At 46.8% G+C, this 16,370-nt stretch overlaps 1 protein-coding gene across 1 annotated transcript in view; it reads right to left on the bottom strand.

Annotated features, from left to right (window-relative positions):
- Window positions 1-16,370, bottom strand: part of TXNDC11 (thioredoxin domain containing 11) — a 76,446-nt gene that overhangs the window by 19,045 nt on the left and 41,031 nt on the right. Inside the window, 5 exon segments of the mRNA XM_040439217.1 lie at window positions 9,572-9,606; window positions 9,609-9,699; window positions 9,701-9,733; window positions 9,735-9,773; window positions 13,090-13,202. Of these exon segments, the coding sequence (XP_040295151.1) occupies window positions 9,572-9,606; window positions 9,609-9,699; window positions 9,701-9,733; window positions 9,735-9,773; window positions 13,090-13,202 (311 nt within the window).

Raw genomic sequence — 16,370 nt, 5'->3', positions numbered from 1 at the left:
AGTGAGCCGTGACACCTAAGGGCGGAACCCTGCTCCGGGCGCGGTATGCCTCAGCTCCTGCAGGTCAAACCTAACGTGCAATCGCCACCTCGGAGGCCGCCAATCCCTAGCTAGAACCCTCCGAAGACAAAGGTTGTTCGTATACCAGAAGGGACTGGAGGCTGCCAATTATGATCAGAGCTCTGACAATGTCCAATAATGTAACTCCCTTCCGTAGGGAGTGAAGGAGAGGGACAGTGAAGGAAGGACAATGTCTTCATTGATATGGAAGTCAGAGACCACCTTCGGGAGAAGAAGGAATGGGCTGGAGAACCACCTTATCCTTGTGAAGAACCAGGAAGGGTTTTCTGTAAAAGAGCGCCCCCAACTCGGACGCCCGTCTGATGGATGTGATAGCCACAAGAAACGACTACCTTCTAGAACAGGAGCTGGAGTGAGATCTCCCACAAGGGCTCAAAAGGGAGAACACTGGAACGCTGAGAGAACTAATTCAGATCCCAAGGCGGTAAAGGACGGTACGGAGGAACCGTATGTGCCACTCCCAAAGGAAGGTTGTCATGGCACCAGGCAACCAGAGGATGCTGGAAGCTGCCCAAGGACAGAACCCATCAAGGTACTAAGGCCTAAACCAAGGTCCAACCCTGATTAAGGAGGATAGGACCGTGGGGAGAGAAAACGAAGTGAGGGGATGTCCCAGCTGTCACAGAAGCCCAGGAACGACCTCCAGGTCCTATAATAGATCCTGGGCAATGCAGGCTTCCTGGCCTCAGTCATAGTGCGCTGAAAACAGTCTCCTCGTCAGAATGGCGGTAACAGTCACGCCATTAGCAAAATGCTGATTTAAGAACGCACCTTGGGAAGAAGGTCGTCTGAGTGGCAGTGACCAAGGGACATCTCCTAGAAGGAGAACGAGGTCGGCGTACCACGCGCGACGGGGCCAATCCGGAGAGACTAGAATTTGTCGGAATGCCCTTCATCTTGATCTCCGTAGAACCTTGGGTAGGAAGGAAAGGGGAAAAAACGTATGGAGGGAGAACTCCCACCAAGGAGATATGAGGGTGAGAAAGGTGGAAGCTTTCGTGCGGATACCATAGCACACCCGGACCAATGGAGGAGTCCCTGTAGAAGGAGGGATGTGGAGGCGCCACAGCCTACCAATCTGGACCGGAGCGTACCTGGAAATGGAAGACTACTAAACGAATACCCCGTGCAACAGATGAGGGAAGCTAGTAACACAGGAACTACCAAGGCATGCGGGGGTGGCCATGAGCCAGAGGAGGAAAGAGACAGGAGAATAGGCTAGTCTAAGCCCATTCCCCGTCTTGAGACCGGCACTATACAGAAGTAGCCAAGGAATAAGTGGCTGTGCAAAACTCCGCCTGAGGAGGAAGCCAGGCAAGGGGAGTCACACCATATTGCTAGCCCCGTACCCCGCAGAGAACACCGATTTCAGTGCTAGAAGAATCCACCACCTGACGAAAGAGCTGTGCAGCAAGAACCCAAATATGTAGTGGTAACTCAATACCGCTCCCACAGTAGTAGCAGTCGCTTGCCCCATCAGCGCAAAACTGAGGTTGAGGTCTGACTATCCGTAGAAGCCACGTACCATATTGCCCCAGTTAAGTAGAGCTAACCTTAAAAACTGTACCTGAAAGGGCGGTATAGAGGAGCAACTGCCCAGCCAGCTCCAGGGTAGGACCCCTACCTGAGGGGGATGTCCCACTGCAGCGACTACGAACTCAAGCATTAGCGACAAAACTGCACCTGTGGAGAGTGCCAGCATAAGCACTTCCTAGAGAAGGAGGAGCGGTGGGTAAAAAATACAGAGTCAGTGAACACTCGACTTGCTGGAACGGACTGCCAAATATGTGCAATGGAGTACGCACTACGCATTGAAGCGGGCAATATCATGACCGACAGGAATGAAGGAGGCCCATGGAGATGGAGGGGGGGGGGGGGGGGTCACTGGGACACAAAGTGATGCTAGGTAACCCCCCTGAGACAGAGGATGCTATAAGCCTGTCCAAAACCCACGCCAAAAGAAAGATAGACACCGAATTCACTGGCGGCGCCCGTATACCACTAGAGTAAGAGTACCGGGCACCTGCGGGTACCGACTGTTGCCATGCCCCCTTGTGAATAAGCGAAGGCACCTAGAGCCGTGGCGTAGTTGAACTGCAGCATCCCAAGATGCCTAGTTATTCCCCACTAGTGGATCACTTGCGGAAGGGGTTACTGCAACAGGAAGCACGGTGAAGTGCAATACTTCGCCCATAGAAAGGGATAGCGCGACAGTCGGGACCGTATGCAATGGTAGTGCAATTACTCTACCTATGGAAGGTGGAATGCATATAGCAAGTACTTAAGCCAGCGGTAGGGAAATACTCCACCTATGAAGGGGGTTAATGCCCACTGCGGGAACTAGTGCATATGGTGAGTTCTGCACCCCATGGGAGTGCAATATATTGCACCTAAGTAAGGGGGAATGCATACCGCACACAATGTAACCAGTGAAAATGTCATTGCGCCACCTATAGAAGGGGCTAATGCATATGGCAGGTACTGAACCCAGAGGAGATGCGATTCCGCCACCTACAGAAGGGCGCACATATACGGCCGGCACCGAAATCAGTGTTATTGTACTTAGGTCACCTAGGCAGGGGACAATGTATAGAGGCGCGATTACTCCGCCCATGGAAGAGGTGTGATTACTCCGCGCATGGAAGGGGGCAATGCATACGACAAGTACTGCAGGCCACCCTAGACGCAATCCTGGGAGACTGCTTCGGATTCACGTCAGGGCCTGGATCAGTGATTTCCCCCCCACTTAGACTGACCCTCTCTGGGAAAAGAGGGTGTGTCCGAGTGTGGTCCAGAGAGGAAGGCTGGGGTTGCGGAGATATTCGAGGAGAAAGATGTCCTGCTGTGATCCGCTTGCGCGCAGGTCTACCCCTCAGAATCTCGCCCTGACCGTTGCGGACTGCACAGGTGGGGACTTATCAACCAAACCACCCAGGGGATGGAATGGGGACTTCTAGAGGTCTCTCCACCGGATTGCGCAGGCGGGTGCATTATCAACCAAACGACCCCGGAGGGTGGATTGGGAAGTTCCAGAGGTCCTTCACTGGATTGCGCAGGAGGAGAATTATCGACCAAACAACCCGGAGGGTGGATTGGGAATGTCAGAGGTCCACTATGAATTGCGCAGGTGGAGAAGAATTATCAACCAAAGACCTAGAAGGGTGATTGGGAATGTCAGAGGTCCTTCATTGAATTGTGCAGGTGGAGAATTATCAACCAAACAATCCAGGAGAGTGGATTGGGAATGACAGAGATCCTCCCTGATTGCGCGGGTGGAGGATTGTCAGCCAACGGCCCTGGAGGGCGTATTGGGAATTCTGCAGGGGTCCCTGTATTGCGAAGGTGCACGCAGAATTATCAACCAAGCGGAACGTGTAGGGCGGATTTGGGACTATGAGAGGTCCTTCCTGTGACCGGGACAGGGCATCGGGCCCAGTCTGGTACCGCAACGGTTATGATGTGCACTGAGGGGGGCGGGGGCCCGTATTAAATGTTCTATTTTTATTTTTTAACATGACTGATTAAGTGGCGGAAGGGTTAAACCTTGAATATTAAGAACTGCACTGTTTATCTAACCCCTTGATGGCCCTGTGCCGGCCCTAATAAGAAATGGCTGGCTAGGAAGGGTTAAAAGTGCTGAGACCAGGGCAATACTCAGCTGGCTTCTGGGGGAGGGGCAGCTAGGCGGGAAGAATTCACACCAGCCCACGGCCTAGTATGCTGCAAAGCCGGGCCAAGTTAATACACGGCCCGGCTGATGAAAAGAGCGACCTGAAACACTGTCGGACGGCCAGGGGGAAAAGAGGGGGGCTGGAGCAGAGCATCCTGCTTCCGCGTGAATCGCCCACACCGGCCTGTGGTGGCCGCCCCTGGGAAGGAACAGACGCTACCGCCTGTCGCTGGAACCCGGAGTCGGGCAATGTAGCCAGCCGGAGTCCCCCCAATGCCCTACAAACTATCAGCGGCGCACGAGGCGTTCGCGATAAGGTCGTGCCGGCATTAACCCTTTAGAGCGGCGCGCTTGGTGCCCGCTTCCGAAGGGGTGGAATATGGTGCTGGGTAGTGGGGAGCGCTACACTCCTCTCTCTCCCGCAGAGTGAGCAGTCCTGAGGAGGAAAATTTTCCCCCAGAGGCCAAACTATTAACCCCCTATGAGCCGGAAGCCCGTTCGGCCTATGGAGAGGGACTGCCTTAGGGGTCTTGTGCATACCGCACACCATTAAGTAAGTGCCCCAGGCAGCCTTGTGTGTCCCCCTGTAAGACATAAGTGGCGGCCTTGTTACGCAGTCTAGGATGTGTGACAATTCAGGCCTCCAGATGGGACCCTCCAGGTAATCAGTGCCCCGCACTAGTTAACCCTTAGAAACTATGCCAAGGGGGAGGGAGGGGGAAGGGGTTAATACTTACCTAGTCCCGTGCACTCACCTCATCTTCTGTCTTGCCGCCATCTTCACCCCTCCTCTGGATCCAGCAGGGTCACCCCTTCAGATACTGGCACCGTAGTGGCCAGGACGCTGGAAAAGGGGGGCTTGGATGGGTGACCCCTTGGCTGGCGGGATGCAGGGGAGCGAGGCTGCCCTGGTCCACCTTGTCTTCTGTGGGGGAGGTGGGGGAGGCAGCAGTGCGGGAGACTGTCACTGGCGAAACTCGACCCCGGGAGAACAGGGAGGCGAGGTATCTACTGTTTTCCCATCTGAAAAAGGAAAAAAATGAACTAAAATAAAAAATCTTCAGGAGATCCCTGCAGACTTAGCCGCCTACTTCACCAGAAAATTTCCTCTGGCTCACTGTCCACATTTGACCCAGTCACGGAAGAAGTCTCCAGGATCCTCTCCTTGTCCTACCACTTGCACCTCTGATCCATTTCCCTCACCACCTACTCAGTCTCTTTCCGGCTGTCACCACTCACCTAACAAAAATCTTCAACCTCTCCCTCTCTTCTGGTATCTTCCCCTCTTTCAAACACTCCATCATTACTCCATTAATAAAAAAAAACACTCTCGACCCATCCTGCACAACTAACCTACAGACCAGTCTCCAATCTTCCCTTCATCTCTAAACTCTAGAGAGTCTGGTCTACACTCTCCGAACCCGCTACTCTCTGATCACTCTCCTCGATCCATTACAAACTGAATCTTTCAAAAACCTGAACCTTCTTGTGTTCTCTCCATCTACTAACCCACCTAAACCTGATGTCTGCCTCCAGGTGTGCAAACACTGTCATCACTCCTAGGCAGCACGCCCGCTGTCTCGGGGTGACTTAACACTGATCTTTCTTTACCCCCCTATATTCAATCGCTCTCCCGCACCGTCATGTCGCCTGCACCTAGAAAACATCTCTATTATCCGCCCTTTCTCACTATGGAAACAACAAAAACCTCTCATTGTTGCCCTGATCCACTCCCGCCTTGATTACTGCAACTCACTATTAATTGGCCTCCCCCTCACCAGACTCTCCCCTCTCCAATCGATTTTTTTTTTTTTAAATCAGTTTACTTTTTATTGAAATAAAGATCACCACATGAACACCAAGAAGGAGTTCTTGTTTTTGTACAGTTGAAAATAAGTCCAAAAAGATACAAAGATAGTGGTGTACGCAGACACCATAGACAAATATGGGAAATGAAGAATTATATGAGCAATACAGCATTAGAATGATTAAAATGCTGTAACAAACATCTTACTCAATAAACACCCTCCCACCACCCTTTCCCAACTTGAGCAGAGAGACCACAATGTCGGCAACATTAAGGACAATCATACGTCTGGGAAACAAGACCAGCGCTATCGGAGTATAGTGGCTCAGACGATCAGTCACCTACATAGCAACTATGTAGAAACGCCTGGGGAGAGGAGTGTAACACGGTCAGTTGTCCCCGTACGCAATCCTGAACTAACGCTTGTGAAGCTAGTTGCGCAGACTCAACCCATCCTTCCCAAAGAGATAAAAATTTATTTGGACAATTTCATTTGACATATACCCCTCTTTCAAGTCTCAGGGTTACATTCATCCTATTAATAAACTCTTGTCTTGTAGGCAGAGCTCTACAATCTACTCTTAATGCAGCAGCCAGGGTCACCTATTCTGTCCAACCGCTACTCTGATGCCTCCGCCCTGTGTCAGTCATTGCACTGGCCTACCCATACACTATAGAATCAATTCAAACTGCTGTCCTCACCCACAAAGCCCTCCACAATGCTGCACCACCCTACAACTCTTCCCTCATCTCTGTCTACCACCCTACCCGTGCTCTCCATTCAGCCAATGACTTACAACTGACTTTCCACAAGGATCCAAACTTCTCTCTCCCAGCTCCAAGAGTCTCACCGAGCTGCACCGGTTCTCTGGAATGCCCTACCCAAGAAAATCAGGCTTAATCACCAACATGCACAGTTTTAAAGGAACCGGTCACCAGGATTTTGTGTATAGAGCTGAGGACATGGGTTGCTAGATGGCCGCTAGCACATCCGCAATACCCAGTCCCCATAGCTCTGTGTGCTTTTATTGTGTAAAAAAAAACAATTTGATACATATGCAAATTAACCCGAGATGAGTCCTGTACGTGAGATGAAGTCAGGGACAGGACTCATCTCAGGTTAATTTGCATATGTATCAAATAGTTTTTTTTGACACAATAAAAGCACACACAGCTATGGGGACTGGGTATTGTGGATGTGCTAGCGGCCATCTAGCAACCCATGGCCTCAGCTCTATACACAAAATCCCTGTGACAGGTTCCCTTTAAGCGTTCGCTAAAAACACATCTTTTCAAGGTGGCCTATCACCTCCCTTGATCTAACCTCCCCATAGCCCATTTATCATTCCCTGAAGCTGAGCCTCCACTGCAACCCAGAAGCACCTTCGTATATTGGCTTTCTGACCGGCTCATGTGGCTTTATATCTGCTCCCCTATTCTCCCAAGTTGGCTGGACCTATCGTACATAACAAGCACTTCTACCTTTTGGGTCACCACCTCTCCCCTCACAGATTGTAAGCTCTTGCGAGCAGGGCCGTCATTCCTCTTGTTGTAATAATCGACCTTGTCTGTTGCTATGTTATTTTATGACTGTTTGTACATGAACCCCTGCGGAATATGTTGGCGCTATATAAAGATTATTATTATGTATACTTTTCTTATTTATTTAGGTTTTACACAATAATAGCATCTTTCTGAGACCAAGAAAAATGAAGGTTTTAGTGTCTCCATAGTCAGAGAGCCATAGCTTTTTTATTTTTTGACCGATTGTCTTAATTGGTAATTTTTTTTGCGGGATGAGATGACGGTTTGATTGGTACTATTTTGGGGGGGGATAAGCCTTTTTTGATCGCTTTTTTGACTGTTTTTTTTACGGTGTTCACCTACCTGAGGGTGTTAGGTCATGTGATATTTTTATTGAGCAGGTTGTTACGGACGCAGCAATACCTAATATGTCTACTTTTTTTTTTTGTTTTACATTACACAATACCATTTTTGAAACAAAAAAAATTATGTTTTAATGTCTCCATGTTCAGAGCTACGATTTCTTATGTAGAGCAAATTTTTCTATAGGATCCATTTTTTGTGTGTCTATTTTATTAAATTTTTTTCTATTTTTAACATTATTTTTTTTATTAATTCATTTTTTTTAATTTTTAGTTTTTTACACTTTGCATCCCCCATAAGGTCATTACAAGACTTAATAAAAGTGTTTATGACTTCTTAGTAGTTTAGAGAGAAGGTTTACTCAGATGACTGGCACAAAGTGAAAGTACCAGTCACACAGTTAGAAAAACAGTTAAAGGGGTTGTCAGAGAGAGAGAGAGAGAGAGATATATATCAATCACTGTAAATCTGATGGGCAGCAATATATAACTAAGCTAAGCAAGTCTTAGGCCAAAAAATATATATATTTCCTCATTTCCCTTGTTCTCTTCTGGCCCTTTGTTTACCTGCAACAACAACAATCTCTGCCCTCCCCCCTGCTCATTGCAAAGGGAGTGAATACCAAGTGCTGAGTCCTGAGTGACATGTCTGACTGCTGGGATACTCAGCAGCATGTTTGTATGTGTATGACTGACTACAAGTCCCCGCTGTACAATGACACTGCTGATACCACAGGATCTTCTCCTTACCTGTTTCTTGTGCAATGCCTCTGCAGAACACCTCTAGTCTGCCACCTCTTGTGCCAGAAATGGTCTCCTCACTGCCTGCAGCTACTCAGTAAAGCCTTCAGCCCCGAGTCTGCACAGCTAAAGGGGTTAAAATTCCAGGGAGTGCGCAGATGGCAATGCAGGGAGCGTGGCCAGCACAGTGAAGTCTTACAGAAACAGATCAGCTCCCTCATGAAAACATCAAGAAAGGAGAGAAGCTGACATCAAGGTCATGTGACCATCAGTGAAATCTGAGAAAGCAGCAAACTGAATTGTAAAGTCCTTACATTTGTCCTAGTTAGAAAATACAAAGAACAAAAAAACAACCCCTTTAACCCTTTGTGACAGAACGGCTCAATATTTTTAATAAAGGCCAATTGCAAATATGATTTTTAGCCTAAAATGAGTAAAAGCAATCAAACAAAAATTTCCTCCGACGGTGTACACAGCCTTGAAACAGAACCACCACCGATCAGATAATTATCCCCTATCCTATGTACAGAGACCATTTTTAATGATGGCACAGCCACTTTAAAAGGGGTTTTCCCATCTCAGACAATGGGGGGCATATCTCTAGGATATGCCCCCATTGTCTGAAAGGTGCAGGTACCACTGCTGGGACCCGCACCTACAATGAGAACGGAGGGCGCACTGCGCATGCGCAGCCGCCCTCCATTCATTTCTATGGGGGCCGCCGAAAATAGCCGAGCACTAGCTCGGCTATTTTCGTCTGCCCCATATAGATAAATGGAAGCAGGGGCCTCGCATGCACGTTGCGCTCCATTCACTTCTATGGGAGCAGACGCTTGGTGGTGGACGGCCCCCGTGAAATCCGGGGCCCTCCAGCCACAGCTCTCTCCGCTCTCGCTGGGACCTGCACCTATCAGACAATGGAGGGGCATATCCTCGTGATATGCCCCACACAGTTTGAGATGGGAATAACCCATTAAAGTAATACATGGCAGAGCTGAGTCCAATGAAGTAGGAGCCACCCTCTCAACAGATCTTGGGGACTAGCAGGGTGTTTGATACCCCCTCTGGAGTTCAAGAGGGGCCTGGATGTATTTCTGGAGTGTAATAATATTACAGGTTATAGTTACTAAAGATGAGGTAGTTGACCCAGGGTGTTATTCGGATTGCCTGATGGAGTCGGGAAGGATTTTTCCCCCTAAAATTAGGAAAATTGGCTTCAACCTCACAGTTTTTTTTTGCCTTCCTCTAGATCAAATTGCAGGATAACAGGCTGAACATGTCCTAAATACCTACTAGTATGAGAACATGGCTACTGATTTACATGCAATCTGCCGGCAGCATTACTAAAACCACTAGCAGGTCCCCTGGCGGACATCATGCACTAACCTCGTCCAGCAGAGGCTGTTCTTCAGCTAGTGGTTGAATGGTATGAACATGAAGAGAGCCGGCCCTTTCTTTAGCTCATTATTTAGGAGAAGACTTTTGCCACCATGAGGACGTATCCAGTGCAGCAGGGCTCTCGCGATTATCTAATGCCCATTTGCAGATAATTGCAGCCTGTAAAATTCATTTCATGATTTGGGTAGACCTGGCAGGGAAAAACAAGAGGCACTGATAAATGTACACACACAATTAACCAGCCAGGCTTTAGTAACTTCTCTTATAACCTAAGGAAGGTGGACAAGTTATAAAAATAAATCCTAAAAATTGAAGGTCCCGATGCTGGGTTTTAACAGTCTGCAACAGGAAGAATACTTTCTACACATAGTAAGAAAATGACACATGCTTTAAAAGAGCAACCATACAGGGCATTTGGTAGATTCAAAAGTAAAGGACGAAATGGGAGAGGGTAAAGCTAGCCACCATACACAATAGATAAATGCTGGCCAAATCAGGGGCGCTCCAACTCTCCACCAAAATCTGCTGCGATACCCAATCCTGGTTCGCAAGAGATACTGGTCGTCACCACAGGCATCTAGCAGCGGCCAACCCTCACCGTGGAGAACACATACACCCTCAGCCCAATGTGCTTGCAGGAGATGGGAGGAACATCTGTTAGAAGAATGAGCATTCACCAACAGATATTTATTTAAGTATGGGCAGAATAATGTGTGGGAGGAAATAAGATATGTCTGATGTTAAAGGGGTTTTCTGACTTTTAGGGCTCATGCACGTGTGCCGCTCGTGCTGTGCATTGGGGACTGCATATTGGGCACCATCCGTGTGGCCTGTGCTGACGGATGCAGAACTTGAATGGGTCTGCAATATGTCCACACTGCAAAAAAAATTATAATGTTGGATTACACTTGCCGGTAATTGGTTTTCTTTCAACCTATGACAGCACCCCTGGAGAGACCGCCTCCACCTCCTCAGGACAGGAATCTGACCCTGAAGAATTTGACTTGACCGGGCCACCAGCAGAAAATAGTCTCTAGGTAAGGTATAATGATGATCTCTTTTTCCCCGACGTGGGCCATCATTTCCAAAACGATCTTTGTGAAAACCCTCGGAGCTTGAGCGAGGCCGAAGGGTAATGCTTGGAATTGAAGATGCAGAATCTCCCTTTCTAACCGAATTGCTACCCTCAGGAACCTCTGGTGGCTGAGGGTAGCAGAGGTTCCTGAGGGTAGCAGTGATGATAGTACGCATCCCCCAGGTCTACTGTGGCCATAAAGCAAAACAGGGAGAGATTGTTCACTGCTGACTTGGACTCCATACAAAATCTCTCATACTGCAGAAATTGGTTCAAACACAAGTTTATTATAGTCCAAATGAGCCATTTTGTTTTTTTGGACTAGAAAAATAGTTGAATAAAACCCCTTAGTCAATTCCTGCTCTGGGACTCTTACCAGGACCCTTTTTTCTATCAGGGAAAAAACTTCTGCGACGATGTAAGATTGTTTTGCAGGATCTGAACGGTAATCTGTAATTACAAATCTCCCTATTGGAAAACTCAGAAATTAAATTTTTAGGCCCTCCCCTATCACAGAATGTATCCAAGGGCTGTTGGAGATCTTCTGGCACTGAGGTGCAAAAAGAGACAGACGACCTCCAACAGGTGCTCTGGCGTCATTGGGACTGCTTCTGAGGGGTTAATAGCGGCGAATTGCAGCGCGCAGTCATAGAGGCTGGGTGCCGGGTATGGGATATGGCCGGCACCCGCAGCTTGCGTTTGTAAAGAGGACCTTTCATTACAATAAAAAAAAATTAAACTAAGTATACATGGAGAGCGGCACCCAGGGATCTCCCTGCACTTACTATTATACCTGGGCGCAGCTCCGTTCTCCCGGTATCTTCAGATTTTCGGCTCAACAGGGAGGAGCCTGCTCTTGCTCTCCTGGGCGTCTCCTTCTCCCAGGCTGGAGTGCTGGCCAATCGCTCATAGCCTGGGAGAAAAAACCTCTCAGGCTATGAGCTGAGTGCTGCAATTGGCCAGCACTCCAGCCTGGGAGAAGGAGACGCCGAGGAGAACAAGAGCAGTCTCCTGCCGGTTGAGCCGAAAATCTGAATATACTGGAGCCTATACCGGGAGAACGGAGCGGCGCCCAGGGATAACAGTAAGTGCAGGGAGATCCCTGGGCGCCGCTCTCCATGTCAGCATACTTAGTTTAGATTTTTTATCGTAATGAAAGGTCCCGCATAAACGATATTCATTGGTGGTGCAGTGCACCGAACACCCCCCCCCCACCCCTAACCCCTGTATTATAAAGTAAAATCATTGGTGGCGCAGTGCGGTAAACACCGTAACAGAAAAAAACAAAAAAAACATGCAATTTGCCATTTTTTTGTCACCTTGTTCCAACAAAAATTAGGTTAGGACTGTTCTATTATGATCCAGACGTTCCATAAAATCTGGAATGCACGCGGCTTTTTTGGCGTTTTTTTTTTTTACGTGGTATCGAGTATCGCAATACTTTTTTATGGTATCGAAATCTAGTCAAAATGTTGGTATCGTGACAACCCTAGGTAAGACGTGCGTTTCTCTTTTTTTTTATTATACCGTAACTATATGGATTTTAAGTTTGGCGACTAAAAATTTTAGTTTGGCTCCTAAATGTTTCAGGTTAGGAGCCAATGGCTCCTTGATATTTTTTTTTAGTCTGGAGTACGGAGGAATGAACCTATAGTCAGATCTACAGTCCCTCCTTGGGATCTAAATTTAGTATTGTCCATTTTAATTGATTCCCCATTTGAGCCATTATCTGAAATTCCTTTAAGATAGTTGTCCTTTAAAACAATTTTCCTCGTTGCAATTACTACAGCCAGAAGAGTGGGCGAAATACAAGCGGTTTCATGTAGACCTCCCCATCTAACTGTAAGAGATGACAGGATAGTGCTGAAACAGACTCCCTCTTTTTTACCCAGTTATCTCAAAATGTCACTGTCTGCAAGAAGTTTCATTGTCATCATTCGGTTCTCCATCAGGTTGTCTGGAAGAAAGGAGTTTCAATAATCTGGATGACATCCTCAGGATGGGTCATCAGTATCTGAGCGGCGCAGGTCCCACATCTGGGACCCCCGATGATCAGCTATTTAAGAAGAGCTGCGGCCTCCGCACAGCTTACCAAGCACAGTGTTGAACATTGTATAGCGGCTATGCTTGGAATCTCAGCTCCATTCACTTGAATGGGACTGAGCCTGCACCTAGGTCATGTACCTGGTACAAGTGACGTTACTGGCCTAGGGTAAGCTGCGAGACGGCCAAGACACTCAAACACTGCGACCTCCTGAAACAGCTGATCAGCAGCGGTCCCAAGGATCAGACCTCCACTGATCAGATACTAACAGGTCAGAAAACCACTTTAATCTAAACCTATGTAGCCTACACAATTGGCTGTGTGTAACCAGGTCAGTTGTGATAAATAAGCCCCTAACAGGAGTCAGGTACGTGACTAAATACTTACTAAAGAGGAATTGATGTTTCTATGCAAATAAACGCTTCCTGGACTGCTGAGAGAGATTTCCTTTGCGAGTGCTTGACAAGTGATTACTCCAAATCGAATTGTATCTATGTAATCTGTCAGAAAAACAACAGCAGAAATTAGTAAGAAACTTCCACATATCCTTTCAATAAAATGCAGAACCCCAGAGCGTCACATAACGCCAATCTAGTCAGATCTCCCATCCAATCCACAGAACAAACCATTTCCCAACCATTTACCCACAGATCACCCTTTCTACTGTCACTCAATTAGGTATCCCTGCAAACCTGTGGACTGCCACTTGTCGATGCATAGGTAATTCTGTTCCTGATCACTGCCTGATGGTTGAGCAGAGATGAAAGTTGCATTGACATGCAGTCATCATCAACCCAGTATGGAAACCAGTGGTCACTACTGCGATATTACGTCCTCAGACAATCATTGTTTGCTGATAGCAGATCACTAATTACAGAGAGTGATCTGCTAACGGCAAGATTTAAAAGGGTTTTCCAGAAATTAAGCCAATGAAAATACTTGATTATTACTTTATTATAAATATATTCCCAAATACCTTTCATTAGTTATAATGGATAGTTTTTTCTAGGGAGCAATCATTAGGAGAAATAAAATGGCCGCCGTCCTATTAGTACACACAAAACCTGTCCTAATCACACAGCAGGACAAGTTACTTTAGAGCAGTGAGCTGCCTCATCTTTCTCTCTGCTCGTCAGGGATTATGATACTGATTAAAGCTGATAAGATCTTCAGCTGCATCTCTGTAGGAATGGAGTTCATGAGGAGACATGAAGTACAGAGACGATGGTGGGGATGTGGAGAATGAGCAGCAGCACTTGTATGCAGTCTCCATTACCACAGTCTGTCCTGTCCGTCCTTTCTGTGCGTCATGTCTCCTCATCAACTCAATTCCTACAGATTCAGCTAAAGATCTTATCAGCTGTATTCAGGATCATAATCCCTGACAAGCAGAGCAGGATGAGGCAGCTCTTTGGATCAGTGTCCTGAAGTAACTTGTCCTGCTGTGTGATTAGGACAGGTTTTTTTATGCACTAATAGGACGGCAGCCATTTTCCTAAACAAGCCATTATAACTAATGAAAGGTATTTGGGAATATATTTATAATAAAGTAATATTGAAGCATTTCCCTTTTCTTAATTCCAGGAGAACCCCTTTAATGTGCCACAAGATGCGATCATTAGATTGCATATCTGTCGGGTAATTAGTGGCATACTTACACAGGGCAATTATTGGGAATGATAATTGCATAATTATTGGTCTGTGTTAAGCTAATTTCACATCAGCGTTTTTGAGATCCGGCAGAGGATCTCAAAAACACAGCAAAACACTTCGGTCCTAATACAACCGGCTACATCCGTTCAAAGCGGATCCGGTTGTATTATATAAAAAATGAAGAAACCAGATTCAACACTAAAACCATTTTAAGTCGATGGGCGCTGGATCAGTTTTTCTCCTGTCTGAAAAAACAAACAAACCCGGCACCATTGACTTGCATGGTTTTGTGTCCAGCATGAGAACGCAATAAACCATAATGGGATGCATTCTGGTGAACTCTGTTCCGGTTTGTTCAGTTTTGTCACCACTGACAATGGGGACAAAACGGAATCATCGTGCTGCGATTTTGAGAGCCTGTGCCGCATCTCAACTGGACAGCACAACACAGATGTGAAAGTAGCCTTAGAAGGGCCTTCAGATTAGGGCTTAAAGGGGGCTTTTGGTACTTGTATACTCACGGCCGGTCCTCAGGACAGACCATAAATATATGATCAATATATAAATTTCATATTGGTGTAATCATACTGACCCACAGAATAGTTATTACGTCACTTACACAACACTGAATGCCATACAACCAAAACCTCAAAAACCAATGGTGGAATCACAGTTTTTTCAAGTCAGCACTAAAATTTTTGATATGCCGCTTAGGAACATGTCACTGCTGCAGCGGCAAACAAGAACCCCATCCATGCCCTCAGTTTACATTCAGAGATCAAAGAGTAATAATGATGGGGCTTGATTCACACAGCCGGAACAAAGCGTCAGGGAGCAAGTAAATATGCTTCCCATGACAGGTCGCTGGCTGTGTGGGATGGAGGGGTAATTTTTTTAAAAAACGCATTGGAGGTTGGAAAACAACTTTAAGAACCTGTCACCAAGTCGGACACATCTGTTTCAGTAACTACTTTTTGTTGATAATAAGTTGTTTAATATAATATGAGAGGAGAATATTTTTTCTTCTGGTAATTTAAATTCCATTTTTTCTGTGGTCGATGGAAATGCCCAACTTGTTTGTGGGATAGACAGTCTTTTCTTCTGCTATTGGAATATTGAAGTACCCTGCTATGTTACAGAAAGTAGTTAGAAGTTTATTGCTATCATCTGTGTTGTTTTTTCTAATAAATAGAAAATTATCCAAGTAGTGTATCACATAACCACCACTTAAATGACTTTCTAACATCCATTGCAAGAAGGTCGAGAATGCCTCAAACTAAAAACAGGATAAAGAGAAACCCATCGGTAATGCTTTGTCATCATATTCGCCTTCAAATTGAAAACAGAGTGAGTTGTAGCCCGTTGGGTTTATTGGTAATAATCTGAAGGCAGATTTTTTTTGTCTGTTTTAGCCATTAAAAGGGTTTCTGTCACCTGAAAAATGGGTATTAAGCTGGTTGACTTTTTCCACTGTAACTGGAGCATCCAAAGGAGCCCCAGTTACATTGAAACCAGCCTGCTGGGGGGGACTTTGTACCAGAACAGAGCTGATCAGGGTCTACTGACCCTGCAGCTCTGCGCTCCTCTGCCCCCGACACACACCCAGCGATCAGGTGATCGCCGGCTCCACACTGCAGAGGGCTCATAGTGGAGAAGGCAGAAGCGCTGATAAAGCAGTTTCGTCTTCTCCTCGGCTTCCCCGCTCTCACTAATAGCCGGGGACCCTTTCCGCTCCTGCTACAGTGCAGGAGCAAAACCTGTGATCCATCCGCTGTCTTGCGCTCTGGGCAGAAACACAGCTGATTGCAGGATCAGCTGTTTCTGCCCAGCAGGACGGGGGCCGCAAACCATAGCTCTGGGGGCCGCAGGTTGTGCACCCCTGCTTTAATGCATTCCTACCAGCCCCTATCAATTAAATCATTCAAAGACTCATCTTTGGGATATGATAAATGGTGAATGAGGTGGTAACTTATGTTCATTTTTTGGGACTAGACCCAGTGGAGATCTCCTTTTAA

This window comes from Bufo bufo, chromosome 7 (genome assembly GCF_905171765.1).
Source record: "Bufo bufo chromosome 7, aBufBuf1.1, whole genome shotgun sequence".
Taxonomy (NCBI): domain Eukaryota; kingdom Metazoa; phylum Chordata; class Amphibia; order Anura; family Bufonidae; genus Bufo; species Bufo bufo.
Note: the sequence above shows the minus strand (reverse complement) of the source record. Positions and strands in the feature narration are given on the sequence as shown.